The sequence below is a fragment of the Eurosta solidaginis genome, chromosome 1 (genome assembly GCF_040869045.1).
Source record: "Eurosta solidaginis isolate ZX-2024a chromosome 1, ASM4086904v1, whole genome shotgun sequence".
Taxonomy (NCBI): Eukaryota; Metazoa; Arthropoda; class Insecta; order Diptera; family Tephritidae; genus Eurosta; species Eurosta solidaginis.
Genome location: NC_090319.1, coordinates 260,690,042 through 260,708,851, shown reverse-complemented (window position 1 = coordinate 260,708,851; position 18,810 = coordinate 260,690,042). Strand labels below are relative to the sequence as shown.

The 18,810-nt window shown below is 39.3% G+C and overlaps 1 protein-coding gene across 6 annotated transcripts in view; it reads left to right on the top strand.

Moving 5' to 3' along the window:
- The window catches only part of LOC137237219 (2,3-bisphosphoglycerate-dependent phosphoglycerate mutase), a 109,518-nt gene that overhangs the window by 50,489 nt on the left and 40,219 nt on the right, over positions 1–18,810 (top strand). For 3 of the 6 annotated variants that reach the window (XM_067760616.1, XM_067760613.1, XM_067760615.1), the window contains one exon: positions 17,949–18,085. In XM_067760616.1, coding sequence (XP_067616717.1) covers positions 17,986–18,085 — 100 coding nt within the window. In that variant the 5' untranslated portion in view covers positions 17,949–17,985. Of the gene's footprint in view, positions 1–5,922; positions 6,064–6,215; positions 6,345–17,948; positions 18,086–18,810 lie in introns of those variants that run through there. The other 3 variants (XM_067760611.1, XM_067760612.1, XM_067760614.1) reach the window with 3 other exon arrangements.

Sequence of the window (18,810 nt, the reverse complement as noted above, 5' to 3'; positions counted from 1 at the left end):
CACCTCTTGCCCCAGTGGATACCGCCCTAATATCGAGGCCTTACTCACTGGCAACAATCGCATTATCTTAGGCGATTTCAATGCCCATCACGACCTATGGCATTCAAACTTGCGGGCGGACAGTAGGGGTGAGATGTTGGCGGATCAAATAGACGAAACGACGTTCTGCACAATAAACGGAGACGACCCCACACGTATGGTAGGAAGCTGTCATAGCTCGCCAGATATCTCAATCGTGAGCGCAGAACTCGTAAACTGCGTCAACTGGCAGCCGATGGTAACATTGGCATCCGACCACCTGCCCATACTTATTTCGTTCGAGCGTACCGCCGACTTCATCGTCACCGAAAAACGCACTTTCATAAACTTCAAAAAAGGAAAGTGGGAAGAATATAAATCTGCAACAGACAGCAGCTTTGCTGCCCTCCCTATCCCGACTGATGCCCGCCAAGGGGAGCGTGCCTTCCGTAAGGTCATTGAATCTGCCTCGGCACATTTCATTCCCGCCGGGAGAATTCCCGAAATCCGGCCCACTTCCCGGCGGAGGCCGCGAGCTTAGCGAGGGAACGCGACCTTATAAGACAGCTTGATCCAGGCGACCCCCAAATAAGGGATATAAACCAACGCATCAGATTGCTTGTGGACGAACACAAGCGGGCGAAATGGGAAGAGCACCTAAGAGGTTGTAACCTCTCTACCGGTGTAGGTAAACTTTGGTCCACCGTAAAGTCCCTATCGAATCCGACTAAGCACAAAGACAAAGTTTCCATCGCCTTTGGCGATAAGGTGCTGTCGGATGCGAAAAAATGCGCGAGCGCTTTCTGCCGACAATATATAATGCATCCTACGGTCGACAAAGATAGACGGAGAGCCAATAGACACGCACATAAACACAAACTCAGCGCGTCACCAATTACCATCACCGCTAGAGAGGTTGAGGACGCCATTGGTCGCGCTAAACCATCCAAAGCAGTGGGCCCAGACGGCATAGCCATGCCGATGCTTAAACACCTAGGGAAAGAGGGTTTCAAATATTTAGCGCATGTCTTCAACCTGTCTCTTTCCACCTTTGTCATACCCGAGAAATGGAAAATGGCCAAGGTGGTCCCGCTACTAAAGCCTGGGAAACCAGCTAACGTAGGTGAGTCATATCGTCCGATATCTCTCCTATCGCCAGTGGCAAAGACGCTTGAAGCCATTTTGCTCCCTTATTTCCAAGCACATTTGCAGCTAGCCCCTCATCAGCATGGCTTCATAAAACTCCATAGCACTACCTCCGCGCTAAATGTCATTAGCACCCAGATAAATTGCGGTTTGAATCAATATCCCCACCATAGAACAGTACTCGTAGCGTTAGACCTATCAAAAGCTTTTGATACGGTCAACCATGGCTCGTTACTGCAAGACCTGGAAGGGTCCACCCTTCCCCCATGTCTTAAAAGGTGGACCGCAAATTATCTGGGTGGTCGGCAGGCATCGGTGCAATTCAGAAACGAAACATCAAAACAAAGGAGAATTAAACAAGGGGTGCCACATAGTGGTGTCCTATCCCCGCTTTTGTTTAATTTCTACATATTTAAGCTACCTTCACCACCGGAAGGAGTCACAATCGTTTCCTACGCCGATGACTGCACAACAATGGCCACAGGCCCAGGCCCAAAGATCGATGAGCTATGCAATAAAATAAACGGCTATCTCCCTGACCTCTCCAGTTTTTTCGCCTCGCGAAACCTGGCATTGTCACCGACTAAATCTTCCGCGACCTTATTTACAACATGGACGCCCAAAATGTCGACCATATTGAACATCCACGTCGATGGCACTACGCTACCGACTGTCCCACACCCCAAAATCTTGGGTGTGACGTTTGATCAGGATCTACATTTTGGTGCGCACGCAACCGCAATTGTTCCAAGAATTCAGAGCCGTAATAAAATCCTCAAATCCCTTGCTGGCAGTACCTGGGGAAAAGATAAAGAAACGCTCTTGACCACATACAAAGCAATTAGCCAGCCGATTACGTGCTACGCGTCACCCATATGGTCGCCAAGCCTAAAAACCACCCACTGGAAGAAACTACAGGCCTGCCAAAATACTGCTCTCAGAATCGCCACGGGCTGTCTTCTTATGTCCCCAGAACACCATCTGCATAATGAGGCGAGAATACTCCCCATCAGGGAGAGAAATGAGATGCTGACCAAACATTTTCTGTTGAATACGCGAATGGGCATCCCAACAGACATCTGATTGACGAACCAGCACCGCCTAGGGGCCTAAGGAGTCATCTCCGTAAGCATTTTGAGGAAATACGGCACCTGAGAACCCAGCCGTATGAAGCGGAAAAACACAAGAAGGTCCTTGGTGAACTCCATAGACAGGCGTCGGACCTTTATGTCGGGAATTGCCCGGTGAATCCAGTACTTGAAGAAAAATATCCAGAACTCGCAGAAGAGGAACGCATACTCCCCAGGGAAACGCGTGTTACTCTTGCTCAACTTCGTTCTGGATACTGTAACAGGTTAAACTCTTACCTATCCAGAATCAACCCCGACATACAAAATGTATGCCCTGCTTGCAATGTGTCCCCACATGACACCAACCATCTCTTTAATTGTAATGTGGAACCAACGCCTCTAACACCCCTTTCCTTATGGTCCACCCCTGTTGAAACGGCAAGTTTCCTTGGACTCCCGTTAGAGGATATTGATGACAATTTGTGATCGGTCGCGGCTATTAGGTGGGGCGAGCATTGCTACAACAACAACAACAGTATGAACTTTCTTATGCATGCTAAAAACTGTATAAATTTCTTTAAAAATGAATGCAGTTGTGTCTATCCAAACTAGTAACGGTTAGTAACTACAAAATCTACAAGTCTGCAAAGGATGATTCTAAACTGAAACAACAATGGGTCAACAAAACATTTCTTAGTCGTTTTGATACGCTTTTAATTTAAATTTTTTTATTTATTTTTTTTTTTCATTAAGATTTTTATAACTCAGACAGTTTTTAGCATGTATAAGAAAATAAATACTCATTGGTCTCATAACTAATTTCCATTTTATGTGCAATGCAGGCTTGGTAAAGTCTTCTTATAAACTAGTGCATACAGATAGCACCAAAGTTGACGAAACCCGAAAAAAGTGAACAAAAAAACTGTTTATCCGGAAAGTTTTCACAGTAGTGTTATGTTTTCCTAGTTGATATATATTTCATTGAAGAGGTATCAACCTCTACCTATACTAGCCGGGCAGAACCTGAAAATCATCGTATAGCAACCAAGTTATAGGCTCGCAAGAGACCAAAGGTACTAAAAACCGGTTTTTTGCTCGTAACTCACGATTTTGAGGTGCCCGGGGAAAATTTTGTATGCAGTCATTCTCAGATCTTCGAGATCGACTATAAAAATTATATGACTTCCCAGGTATTTTTTGGATCTTACACAGTGTTATACATAAAACAATACCTCGCATTATTATCAATGATCTTAAGAGAACTATGGCATTGCATAGTAACAGTTACAGTATTGTGCAAAACTCAAGTAGCCTATATAATTGTTTTGTCATACTGAACTCTAGCAACGCTTTATGAACTAAAACATACAAATTCCCCTCGCCATCATGCGCAGAAATCACTCTATTTTCCATAAATATTTATTTATTTATTATTTAGTCTACAGATTAGTAAAATCTTACAGACTAGTTGCATAAGATTAGTGTAGAATTTACAAATTAGATCAAACTTCAACACATTACTTAGTTAATATGAATGAATTTAAATTTTGATGGTGTCGAAATGGACAGGACTCAGAGCACCAAAGTTAAGCTTTTTGAAGGTTGGAAAGGACTATTTTCAAGTTTATCCTATCCTTATTATTTTATTTCACACGATGGACTCATTAAATTTATGTGAGCTCTTCACGTGCCGGCCAGTTCAACCTATCCTTATTAAAGTTTTAGGTTCTTGATATTTCGGCTTTAGTAAATATAATTGTATATATGAATTATTGATGAATATGTTGTCGGAGAGAACGGGATTTCGGGAAACACAAATGGACCAAGTTTATTGTGGTTTGAAAAGCACATTATCCATTCCACTTTTGTTATCTACAAAATTATTTTATATTGATGCACAATTATTACTGGTGCTGTCGGAATGTACATGATTTCGAACAACAGAGTGCAACTTTCTTACAGAAATAATGGTTGCGTTGCATGGGACGTTGGAAAGGGCGCGTTCCCAAGCCATCCACCTTAAATATTGACTTAATTATTCAAGCCAATAATTATGATCTTTTTAATTGAGAAGAGGGAGCTAAAATGATTACAATATTTATTTAAATCCTCGCACAGACAACGCAAAGGTGCATCCTTTTCACAATTTGATCTGCACGCACTTAAGAAAATTGGCTGAAAATATCTCGATGGCCTAAAGGGACGTTGAACATAACTTCTCCAAGCAAAAATGGGCTATTTACCAAACCTCTTGTAAGCTTTATCATAAATAATACACTAAGCATCTCTCTGTAACGTGATAAAAGCTTTAAGCGGCTGTAATCTTCCTCGTTTGTTTTTAAGTCTCTCAACGCGAAAACCAAAAATTGTTTTTGAACCTATTCCAATTTATTGCAATAAATCTGATAGCGCGTGCTCCACACAACTGAAGCATATTCTAGGACTGGTCTAACTGATGAGGTAAAAGAATTTTTTCAATGTAGGGTTCATTGGACTTTTTTGACCAACGTTTGACGAATGCTAAAAGCCCTTTAGCTCGCTTTACACAACCTTCAATATGAGGCCTAAAATCAATGAAGCTTGTAGTATGCTCAATTAGTTAGTCTCCAATGGTATAGCTTTATACTGGCAAAGCTCTACTCGTGCAGAATATGGACTAACATTTTTTTAATATAAGTTCCATGTTCTCATCTTACCACATGACAAAATTATTCAAATCAGATTGGAGACGCGATGTGTCCTCGGATATGCTGATAGACATAAAAAGTTTTGCGTCGTTAGCATATATTAAAAAGCTGCAATAGGTCGTTGAGAAGCTACATAGGACCAATATGCCTACCTTGCGGCATACCAGACATGATAAATATTAAGCGAGATAAACAAACCTTAAATAAGACCTTTCGTGCTCTATCTTTCATTAGAACGATATCCAGCGTAGTGGAAAGCTCATGCTTAGACAACAGAATCGACAAGAAACTTTATCAAATGCTTTTGTAAAACTTGTGTAAATGACGTCGGTAGGCAAGTTATTCTTTAATGCAATGGAGACATTAGTAGTGAATTCCGCCAAGTTCGATACAGTGGATTTCCCACTGAAAAAATCATTTTGAGATAAGTTAAGTAATATATGGGGAAATTGAAAAAGCCAATTGATTTTTAAAAAAATTTAAACAATTTGTAAGGCACTAAGCTTTGCAATGCGTTATGGTTTATAACACACGATTTACAATCGCTTTTAGAGAAAGGTAAGATTTATGATTCCTTCAAGATTCCCCGAAAAATATCCCCTGTTTTAGCGACGTTTTAAATAAATGAGTTTAAGGGTAGTAAAGAAATTCAACACAACTTTTAGGAATAACAATAGGGATACCATTAGAACCACCAGTATAGGAAACTCGTAGGTTTTGCAGATATGGTAACAGTTCAGGAGCTGATATAGATGGAATTTGAATGCAGTCAATGTGTAGTTAAATTATAGTTCCTACAAGTGCCGATATGTTGAAGTTTGAGTGCGTTTTTTTTTTCGAATGTTTTTTTTTTTTTTTTTTTCAACTGTCAATTTTGGTAACAGGTGTTGCTTTTGTTTAGCACAAAACTGTATATACATATGAGCTTGATATCTAGAAAACGACCGCGTTAACATGATCTAAATAAAAGGAGAAATCAAATTATAACAAAGTCACAGTGTTCGGCGGGGTCTATCCGCAGTCAGTTATAGGTTGAAGTTTGCCCATTCAACACGAATCAACAAAATGTTGAATACTTGGACCGCGTAAGTTCTTAACGGTTGATGGCGCTGGCCTGCATTCATGTAACGCAGTGTATATATGTATATACCTAAATATATATGCATTCATATGTATGCATATATTAGAATAAATGTGTATATATATATACATATGTATGTTTATAGGTAAATGTGAAAAAAAAGTTCCAATACTTGTGAACTTACAGTGCATATAAATAAATCAAATCAAACTTCACAAAAACTAATATACATATGTAAATATAAACTAAAACTTGGAGAAAATTAAAATCAGTACACGTTCTGACAGTGTTCATATCTATTACATTCATTCAACTCAATCCTGCCACATTATATGCAATTCTGTGAGTCTCGGATATTTTGTGAGTTATAGAAAAAATAATATGTAGTGATGTTCGCATCTAGCTCGGTCATTCGTTAGAAGGTACAACTTTTTATAAGCACAGCTTTTATAAAATTCTCGAAATACAAAAACAAGACGCACATAAAACGTAAGGAAGACAAAGCTCTATATGCCTTAAAAATTTAGGATGATTCTTGGAGTGTCTTTGCCGTACATGCTTACAATTTTGAGCCTAAATTTGAAACATTTTTGTTCCACTTATATGATCAAGCCAAATTCAATTTAGAACTTAAACTCTAAGTTTTTGTGAAAATCGTAGCGTTCAGTTTGGTACTACTTAAACCCTTTTGATTTAAAATTTAATTTACAGTACTTTCTGAATTTTAAACCGAAAAATTCTAGAAAACATATTCAACAATTTTGACTTATTTTAAATTGGAAAGCAATTATTCACCAATGAAATATATCCCACCCGTGACATGTAAGCCGAAACTGTTTCTAGAAGTGTATTCATAATCCTAATGAAGATATCAACTAATTACGTACCGAAGATATTTTAATCAAAATGCAACACCTATACAGTAGGTTCTCTAATCTGAGTCAGAACCTTAGAAAGTAAAAGGACTTTCCGTATCTCGAATTTATTTCTCCCATGAAATAATTCAATTACGTAAACCATATTTTGAATCTTTGGATTACTATGAAGCAGTTCAATTAATACGAGAACCGGTTTGTCTCCAAACCAAATTTGACAGGGGACAACAGAAAATCGTTCCAATATACATCAATGCTTTTAATTCGAACATGTCCTTATAGCAAGAACGTCATTACAGTATTTGACTTCATCCCAGCGGGTTAGGGGGCTTAGAATATACCCGCGGCAGGTTTGCCTGTCGTAGAATCGGTCCATGTATATGTCCCGCAATTGTATGCTCAAATATTTGTACATAAATATATTAAAATATATACATACACCTTTGTTTACTAATGTGTAAATTACGAATTTTATCTGCATAGACATGTGCGGCAAACAGTGGGTGCAATCGTTAACGAAATAGTAAGTTGTAGCGCTCGCCTATTGCGCCCTCGTTTCCTGGCGAGTGAGAAAAGATAAGAGTGTGAACCTCAATGCCATTAAACTATAATTAGTATTAAAACAATAATAATAAACAAACCAAATTCTTACAGTAGTCTTACGGTTGTGATAAGATCGTAGGAATGAGTACAGTTCTTTTTCAGAAAGGGTCTTCAATAGGTATTCGACTTTTAATTTTAAACAAATTTAGAGTGTTGATGTGAAAACTGGAAGTGAGTGCGATATTTAATTTAAAGAAGACCCCAACCTAGCCATTATCTTTTCGTCCGATGTGGTGTGGTGGTAGCATGCTCGCCTATCACATCGAAAATCCTGAGTTCATAAGCCGGTAGGAGCACCATCAAAATACTTCAGGCTGTCCACGTTCACCTAGAAAATTCAGTGCAAAGCTTTTCGATTTTTCTTTTATCTTTTTTTTTTTTTGTTTTATTTCTTATATTGCTGTTTTACTTCATCTTAGACCAGTGGTGCACCACGCCAGCAGAGAGCAACATTTTTAGAAGTATTATAGATGTACAGGGAGAAAGGTGGATGGAAGTTTGACCATAGAGTTTACGCATAAGATGTTTGCTGCTTAAAAGAAAGTAAACCTTAGGTGGTTGAACTGACCGGTCAATAAATACCTCGCATAGACTGAATTTGTACATAGTGTTAAAAAAAAGTTCCAATGAACACTGATTCCATTCACGACCAAAGTTTAACATACAAATGCCCCCTAGTAGGTTAGGGGGTCAGAATATTCCCGCGGTAGGTATGCCTGTCATAAGAGGCGACTAAAATACAAGATTCAAGGGCCTGTGTAGCGCAACCCTTTCCGGTTGCTAGCGCAAAATATAGCTTCTCCAAACCCAATTGCCAACCTCACATATCCACGTCGAATCCTGTTTCACTAACAGACGAAGCTCTGGCGACCCCAAGCTCCTCATGGAACTTGGGCGTGGGGAGGGAGGGATGGCCTGAAGGTTTGATGTGGCCATATAAATCGTTTCCGAGATGGTCGGGCTAGCACCTTAATGGTGCTGTGTTACCGGAGTGTACCGGGTCTGTATCCGGCAAAGGACCGTCACATCGATAACACTCCCCAAAACCTTCGGGGAACAACCTTATCGCTACAACAACAACAACAAATGCAACAAGAATGTTGTGATCCTAATATTTATCTGGATCAATTTCGAATACAAAGGGTGGTTCTGTTGATTTTGGATTTTGTGGTAGATTTTTGGCAGCTACTTATTTGTTCTCGGTAGCATTTACAGACATATTCACGAGGGTGTCCGATATTTACCAGCTTTTTTCACTTCTTTACTTTAAACACCCTTTGTTAAAAATTTTTGAAGTTAAAACTGACGCGTTTGACTTCGGTTTTAATAATCCCTAGGGGGTAGAAACATTTTGCCTTTATCATAATGTAACGAATTTTGGGAAATTCCGCTTATTTGTAACCTTCTACTACAAAATGGCCTTTATTAAAGTACTTCTCAATAACACTTCTACTTCTCAACAGATAGCGTGCTTAAATCAAACTGATTACTGCTTACTCAGCTTTAACTCCTTTTATACTCTTTGATGTCTCGTTCGCATACTTTTAGGCGTTTCTATTTCTAGAATTTATTACTCGTTTACCAGCTATAAATTTCTCAGCTATAACTACAGATGCACGATTATTATAGTTTCTCGCATAGCCATACGCGCGTATATATGTGAGTGATAATTCCATAGATGATTGCCTACTTTTGGGAGTATCTCAGGTATATACACGTGTTTGTGCGTTGCGCTGCTTGTATGGACATATTTATAGACATAATGATTGATTTGTTGATGTGCATACAAGTCACTGCTTAGTATTGGCTTAGAGATGATAGTATCCCTTAGTGTTGCTAATATTCGTCACACTGCCCTCCACCTAAGTCTGATCGTCCCAAATCTCTCGATATAAACGCTGCCAGCCTTTCCAAATGAACCACTTTCATTTTGGTTCGTGGTCTGCCAATGCTTTGTATGCGGAACGCTACATCGTTGTTCCGTCTTACAACTTTGTATGGGCCTTCCCAATTACACTGCAATTTCGGGGACAAACCTTTTTTTCGTTGTGGGTTGTAGAACAGCACCAAATCTCCTTCCTGAAAACCTTCCGAATTAATAGCTTTATCGTATCTGGCTTTCATCTTGTCACTTATAATCTTTGCTCGTTGCCTTACAAGATCGTGTTTATCTCTCAGCTCTTCTTCCAAGACACCAGTGGATTTCTTGACATTTCTCTCCGCATCGGCATCTATACCAAACTTCAAATCAGCTTGAAGTCCAAGGTCATTGCCAAAAATTACTTTTGCAGGGGTTTCGCCCGTTGTTTCATGCACTGCTCATCGGTAAGCCATCAAGAATAATGGTATGCGGGTATCCCACTCTTTATGGAACTTGTCCACTACTTTCCTTAAGTGCTGCTTCAATGTTCTATTGAATCGTTCCACCATACCATCGGACTGAGCATGCAATGCAGTTGTCCGTGTTTTTCGAATGCCCAATGATTTACGCATTTCCTGGAACACAGCTGATTCGAAATTCCTGCCTTGGTCAGAATGTAACTCTATTGGTACACCATACCTTGCAACCCAATTGTTTATAAAAACTTCTGCTACTGTTTCCGCTTCTTGATTTGGGATTGGGTATACCTCTGGCCATTTGCTGAAATAATCCATAACCACCAGTACATATTTGTTTCCGCAGTTGCTAGTAGGAAATGGACCTGCGACATCCATAGCGATCCTTTCAAATGACGCACCTGAGTTATATTGCTTCATCTGGCAATGACTTCGGGTTTTGGGCCCTTTCGCTCTGCTGCAAACCTCGCAGTTTGCAATCCACTCAGTGGCCGACTGATGGCAACCAACCCAATATAATCTCTGTTTAATCTTCTCGGGCGTCTTCGTGATTCCAAGCTGACCTCCGCTTGGACCATTATGCAGCTCGCTGAGCACGTCAGGAATCCTCGTTCTGGGAACAACTATCAGTTTCTTCTTGCATTGACCATCCTCACTCTCCCATATTCGATGCAAGCAACCGGATATCAATTCTAATATGTTCCACTGTGTCCAATATGACTTCGCAATGGGACTCTCTGCTGGCAACTCTCTATTTGGTCTTTCGTTTCGTTCGAGCCCTTGCATAACATGTGACAGATCAGTATCTTCTAGCTGACACTTCCTTAGTTGTTCCTTGTCCGTGTTATAGTCATTAGCCGGGCATCTATAATGTCTTCTTTAGCCTCGGCCTTTGAACAGTGCTTGCATTCCATACTACATGGTCTTCGTGACATTGCATCAGCATTTCCATGGGTACTACCTTTTCGATGCTCAATGGAAAAGTCCTAGCTTTGTAGTCGCTCGATCCACCGTGCCAATTGTTCTTCCGGATTACGGAACTGCAGAAGCCATTTCAAGGCTGCGTGATCTGTCCTGACGCGAATCGCTGGCCGTAGAGGTATTTGAGAAAATGTTTAATGTACTATACCAATGCCAACAGCTCTCTCCGTGCAATAGTTCCTCTCTGGTTTTCCAATCGAACGGCTGTAATATGCAACTACCATCTCCTGTCCATCGACCAGTTGTGATAAAACGCCTCCTATAGCATATTCACTCGCATCTGTATCTAGAATAAATGTTACTCCTGGAATCGGATATGCCAACATTGGGGCAGTGCACAAACGCTCCTTCACTGTTTGGAAAGTCACTTCTTGCTCCTTCTTCCATTCAAAAGCTTTATTTTTTCTTGTGAAATCATGGAGGCCATGGACTAGCTGATGGTTTGATTACGCCGCTGTCGCTCATTTCTTGTATGATTTGACTCACCACTTCCCGCTTCGCTATTGGAACACTACGAGGAGCTTGACGGATCGGCCTCGCATCTCCAGTGTCAATTTGATGTTTCACAACTTTGGTGCGGCCTGGTTTGGAACCATCCTGGTCAAATATGTTGGCGTACTTTAGAAGCAGTTGTTTTGCCTTACTCTGATACTCTTCCTCTAGTCACACCGTCCCTGCCATGATGTCATCTGAAAGATCAATATTGCTAGTTGAAACGTCTTCCTGGAGTTGTTTACAATTGATTACTGTTTCAGCCTCTTGGCACCTTCCCAAAATAGCTCCTCTGGTCAGTTTGTGTGGTGACTTGAACTAATTGAGTACTCTTACCGGAATACGTCCATCTTGTTTTGTGATAGCAAAGGTTTTCCCTACAAGTACATTCGGTGTTGATTTGTGTGCTGCTTTGACAATCCACAATTTGTTTGTCCCACAATCTCCATCAACCTTTCCCCAGATGACTGCTTCTGATTTTGGTGGTATTTGCTGACTCTCTTCCACCAGCACTCGTTTAGTGCTGTAGCCTCTCTCGTAGCCGAAATTAAGTGGCTGTTCTTATATCGCATCGTCTTACTTTGCATATCGATCTTAATGCCTTGGTCGATTAAGAAGTCCACTCCAATTATGATTTCATCAACAATCTCTGCCACTATAAAATTGTGTACTACCGTGACGTTCCCAATTGCGACTTCACATGCTACTTCTCCTAGAACCGTGGTGTCTTCTCCAATGGCTGTACGCAATCTTGCTCCATGCAATGGTCTTATCTTCCTGTTGACTAAATCCGCTCGAAATGGAATGAGATGCACCTGTACCTACAGTCAGTACACGTTCCTTTCCATCCACATGTCCTCCAACAGTAAGATTGCTTGACCTTCCAATTTGCGAGATAGAGATTATGGGGCATTCAATTGCGGGAGCCAGCTGTCGCCCCTTGCGGCTGACTCGCTTTAGTTTAAGGACTGAGTAGATTTGGAGATTTGCTCATCTCCTTCAGCTCTGCGTTCACGGCCACCCACATTGTTGGAACTATTGGCATTGGTACTGCAATAACGTGCAATGTGCCCCTGCTTTCCACACTTAAAGAATTTGACGACACCTTCGTTTTTCTGCTGCGTTTCTTTTAATGCTTCTAAAATTGTGTCTACCCAGTTTTGCCTTTCCACTTCCACGCGATGAGCTTTGTATGCGGGCTTATTCAAAAGTGAGGCAGATTCCTGAGTTAGTGCATGGGATACCGTTTCAGCAAATGTTTGCTTTGGGCTTGCGTATGTAGCTCGCTTTGTTTCGACGTCCCGTATGCCATTTATAAAATTCTGAATCTTTAGCTTTTCAGTGTATTTCACAGGTGCGTCCGCATTTGCAAGATGAGCCAATCTTTCAATGTCTGAAGCAAAATCCTGCAAAGTCTCGTTAGATTTTTGGTAGCGGTTTTGCAATTTTATTTGATAGATCTGTTTCCTATGCTCGCTTCCGTAACGTCTCTCAACAGCGGCCATCAATTCTTCATAAGTGTTCCGTTCGTACTCTGGAACAGTCTCTAAGATTTCAGCGGCAGGCCCTTTCAATGCCACGAACAGTGCAGCAACTTTATCTTCAGTATTCCAGTTGTTCACTGCTGATGTCTTCTCAAATTGAAGCTTAAAGACCTGGAAAGGAACAGAGCCGTCAAAAAATGGAGTTTTTACCTTCGGATTTCTTGCTGAAACAGCTGGGCAATTTAGTTGTAACTGCTCCATACGACCTTTTAAATCATCTACTTCTGCCTGAAATTGAACCATTTTTGCATCCACCGCTTCCAGTTTTGATGATACCTGTTCCAAAATTTCTGCCGACATTTCAGATATACGTGACTCTTGCGCTTCCAATTGAGATACCATATACGTCTTTTGGTCTTCCAGTTGAGATGACACTTGCGGCGTCATTTCTGAAATACGTGCCTCCTGTGATTCCAGTTGGGATGCTATATATGTCTTCTGTTCTTCCAGTTGAGTTTCCATCTTGGATGTTATACGTGCCTCCTGTGATTCCAGTTGAGATGCCATTGTCGATGTTTGAGCAGATATTGCAGCCAAAATCATGTTCGTCTGTGCTCGTAACTGTCTGCGATGTTTCGTTTTTTCTTCAATTTTTGTTGTTGTCTCCTCCCCATCAGGATGAAAGACATCATCGTCCATCGGCCGTGCTTGAAGTTCGATCTTTTTGCCGGTTGTATCCAATCCACGGCTCTCCAACTTCTTCTTCTGTTGCTGGATCCTTAATTAACTCAACTTTGCCATGCCCAAGTTGTATTCGCAATCTTCGGAATTTATTCAACAATTCCTCTTCTGACACAAATTGTAACGAATTTTGGGAAATTCCGCTTATTTGCAACCTTCTACTAACGTTCGAATCACTAAACTGTTGAATAAATAACTCCACTATTCAATAATGCAAAATGGCCTTTATTAAGGTACTTTACAACAACACTTCTACTTTTCAACAGATAGCGTGCTTAAATCAAACTGATTACTGCTTACTCAGCTTTAACTCCTTTTATACTCTGTGATGTCTTGTTCGCATACTTCTAGGCGTTTCTATTTCTAGAATTTATTACTCATTTACCAGCTATAAGTTTCTCAGCTATAACTACAGATGAACGATTATTATAGCTTCTCGCATAGCCATGTGAGCTTGTATATGTGAGTGATACTTCCACAGATGATTGCCTACTTTTGGGAGTATCTCAGATATATGCACGTGTTTGTGCGTTTCTCTACGCTGCTTGTATGGACATATGTATAGACATTTTGATTGATTTGTTGATGTGCATGCAAGTCACTGCTTCCGAGATGATAGTATCCCTTAGTGGTGTTAGTTACACTATTTATAACTCAAGAACGGATGAACCGATTTGGCTGAAAATTGGTGGAGCGGTAGCTTATAACCAGGAGACGGACATATGATACTTTTTATCCCGTTATGGCTAGGATCTTGAGATCATCACGTGGACCTGGGTAATCCTGGGATGTGTTTGTACAATATGGGTGCCAAATGGAAGCTGTTTATGAGTGATTTGATACGGAGTATTTTTCGTACCCCTGGGTGACTTGGGTCGCGAGATATAGGCCTAAAGTTGGATCAGGGTAACACTGATAAATATGCATGCGAAGCCGAAATAAATTATGAATGAATTAATAATACCCACATACCTCTTTACATACGTCTTATTCAATTTGCCTGAAATTACGTAAATAAATTTGCCTATATTAGTATTTACGATCCTTTTTTCAGGGAAGTAGAGCAAGACGGACTGGGACTGGGATTAGGACTAGGGCTGAGACTGAGACGCAGAGTGGTACTGGGACTGGGACTCGGAATGGGACTGGAACAAAATAAATACCACCCTCTGGGACTGGCAATAAGGGATGAAGAGGAATGAGAAGAATTTTAGAGAAGAGAAAAGAGAGAAGGAGACTGCGAAAGAGATAGAATGAGACGAAGATAGAGATAGATGAAGCGAAAAAGACGGAGAAAGGAGTGAATAAAATGTTTAGGAAAAAGTGAAGAGGGGGGGAGGACGGAGTCACGGAAAAAGGTTATTAAAATGTATGCAGATAGACCAAATTTAGGGCAGAACAACGTCTGCCAGGTCTGCTAGTAGTATATAGTTAAAAGAACTAAAAGTACTAATTATGGGTTTGATGATTTGTTTTGAATTTCAAATTAAAACTGTAATAGGCGATTTCGCAAAAAAAAAATGTAAATGTTTACAATGAGTTGAGTGCTGCCAACACTCATAGAACTGACCCGGATCGTTCCATTGATATTTAACCGTGATCCAGAGCGAGATGGCTTATTGGAACGCTCTTCTTAAGACCATAGCAAAGTTGGCATAGTCATAACGCCGTGGTCATAACTATACTTTTACTTATGCATATCAATTGGCACCAGTTATTGGTGCCTTAACCTTAAAAATTTTGTAATTTCATAAAAAAGAAGAAAATGCAAAAAGTAAAACAATTTGCCCCATTAAAAAAATTATAAAATATCCAAAAAGTTGATAAATTCACCCAAAAATTAATCGATTAGCTAAGGTATGGTTTTGTCTAGGGCGTTATGGTATGTCACCATCGACTACTTACATTGATTTCCACAATGTTGGTTGGATAAGCTGTCTTATATGGATATGGATATGGCAATTTTGCCGGGCCCTTTATCAAGACGCGCAACTCACATCTGATAGCATAACATTAGCACAAATAGTTTTAGCTGTTAAATTATCACGTTTCTCTTTAATTTCATGCTGCCATCTAGAAATGACACTCTCAAGGTGATTCTAGATCGATTTTTGTTCCGAATCGACATCTCTATAATTTGTTCATAGTTACAGATTATTGAAAGGAAATGTTTCTATGGGAAATCTAGTTATTTAATAACCAATAAGATATGAAATAACAGTTAGGAAATTCTTATGAAGTTTCCTGATTTTCTCGATTTTCAAAGAGAGAGAGAGCTGCAGCAGTTGTAAACAAAAAAATTAAAAAAATTTTAAATCCCAAAATGTTATGACTGTTTAACACCTGTTGCATTATTGACATCGCTACATATATTAATGTTTTTACATTAGGGTAGTCTTTAAAGAATTAAATAATCTACTCGTTTCAGTCTCGGCCGTTTAAATGGCAATAGTAGGCCCAACAATATAATGCGGATCATATAGGGGTATAAGTTCATACTTCGCTATGAGGAATCCAAAAAATTAAGTTATTTTGGCTAAAATTTGATTGTAAGTTATTTTGTTTAAGTACTTATTTGAAATATTCGGATCTCGTGAGGTAGTATCAAACGAACGTGTTCCGAATATTCTACATTAACGTTTTATACGGAACACTTCCATGAGTACTTAAACGGAAAAGAGCTTTCTGAAATTTCAGAATAAAAAGGTAAATACTCCCTGTCTTCTGCCAAAGTCAAGGCTTGTAATAAAGTTCTAAGTCAATAAGCCATTTTCATTAACTTTTTTTTGTCAATTCATTGCGGCTGCTGAGTAGAGTATCAACCCATTCCGGCTGCCAATTCGAAATCGTCCTATATCAAAATGCTTTTAAAAAATTTCCCATTTCAGGATTTGTCAAAAAAACGCCCTATGTCAGAATTAGGTTCAAGAATGCCTTATTTCAGAATGATTTTCTTTAACTTCTCTTATGTCAAAATGCATTGAACTTATGCTAAGTTAGGAGTTTTGAAACAAATTTTGAGATAGAATGACCATACCAACATAACTTTATATCAATTCACGAAATATTTAGTAGAAAATTAATTACTTCTAAAGGTATTTTCTACTAAAATTTTCTCTGAGGGGGATTGAATTATTCCCCTCTTTCCTTACTTCGTAAAAGCAACCCGTCCAGATTTTTAAACTTGGGAGTGTCAAAGCTCTGTCATCATTGTACAAACCTGTAGTAATTGAATCATGCGTCTCATTATTTCTTGAGCAACGACCCTCTAAGAACACAATAGATAATAGTAACTGTATTTATGAGCTTTTTTTAATGGAGTTTGCAACTCTGTTTGAGCATAAGTGTCCTTTTCTCTTGTTTAGTCTTTAACTTAAATGCATTTTAAATTTGAATTTGTTAATTTTAACAAATTTTCTTCTAATGCATTGCTGAATCTGACTTTCGTGTCTTGCGGGGAAGTGACATCTTAGAGAACAAAGATATTCTATATGTCTTAACGTGAGTACCTGTCAATGGAAGACTCAACCTCACGGTGTCAAACACGGATATAACTGCATAATCAGTGGCCCAATTATCGACTCCATGTTGCCAACCTCATCACACACAGGTGATACACCACGTCCGCACTGCTCCCTTTCGAGTAAACACCATGACAGGATTGGTTAGCCTTGTTTATAAGCGAATAAGATGATGTCGACTTGTTACGTTTTTAAGCGTCACTAATAAGATGACGGACATCGGCTACATGGTACTATGATCGCCTTTTACACGATCGGTGTACCTACCCCGGGCTTATTATTTTCCCCTTACCCACAGAGAGATAATGGAAATGACAAAATGACTTAGCTGGTACTATTTTACACACAAGAAATATACACGGATACCGAGCTTACTACTAAACATCGAGAATGCTATAGTTAAGTTATCAAATATCAAATTTTGGTGTCGATTGATGAGGGTAAACAATTTGGAATACCTATGAAGACACGGTAACCTTTTTATTTCGGAGCCAAAATTTAAATGTGATATTTTTGGTCGGTATTGCCGTTTGAAAGAGCGAGACTAAAATTGATAAATTTGATAGTTCAACACCACCGTAATATATAAACAAACATGCGACCGAAATATTCAATTGTGAACGACTTCGTAGACGCGAAGGCGACGAATTTCAAAATATTAAAGTACTATTACGTTATTAATTATTATTTGATGTTATTTATGTATATATAAATCTTTGAAGTGGGCGGCGATCGCATTGTTTTGATGAAAAGCTTTTGACGAATTTTTATTTCGTTCAAGATCAAATACATAAAAACAATACAAGTTGAAAAAAAATTTGCTAAATATAAATATATAAAAACAAATATGTCTGTAAATATTGCATACTATTTTAACGCTTATTTTCTTCTTTCATTTATTTATTGTCACAGTTTTAAGTCACTGTGTCCTAAAACCAAACAAATCAATATGAAGACTAATCAATTGGTAATCGTTCGACATGGCGAGAGTGAATGGAACAAATTGAATCTCTTTTGTGGCTGGCATGATGCCGAATTGAGTGAACAAGGTAAGTAATTACCTATGCACATATCTGGATCTACACTGAAAGGAAAATGCTGATAAAATCAATCGAACTACGCGTCAATTCAAGCGCTATTTTTGTCATTTTTTATCCATCGCAAATAGCTGTTGAATCAACAACAAAAAATAAATACAATCAGGCAATTCACAGGGTCTCCTAATCAAAGTCTGTGTTATGATTTCAAACCTGTCGTGTGTTCTTTATTGTTTATTTCATATACAATTTTAGTAACAAAATACAAATCAGCGATCGGTCTAAGTATGTACATATATCAGCTAAGATATTTTCAAAAATAAATTATGTTTTAATTTTTAAAATTCCGGAAAAAGAGTAGGTAGGCAGGTAGAAATAAAAGTTTATAGTAAGATGCATTTAAATACAACATACAACTCATAGTGGGGTTCACAAGGGTTAGGTTAGGTTGAACTGGCCGGCCATGAGGACCTCCGTAGTGTTACCAGAAGTTTGTTTTAACGACCAATCTGAAAAACCCTATCAAAAACCAGGACATATGTTATAATATAACTCCGCCCTCTTCGACACTTTACAGCCCCGCGCTTAAACCCACGCCGTTCCCGCTTGGTCGATCATGTGTACCTCTCGCCATCGCTTAATCTCGCCCAGTCTAATTGGGACGTCTACGGAGCAAGCGTCAAGGGATGCGCCCTTTTTAGCTAGTTCGTCCGCTTTTTCATTCCCATCTATTCCCA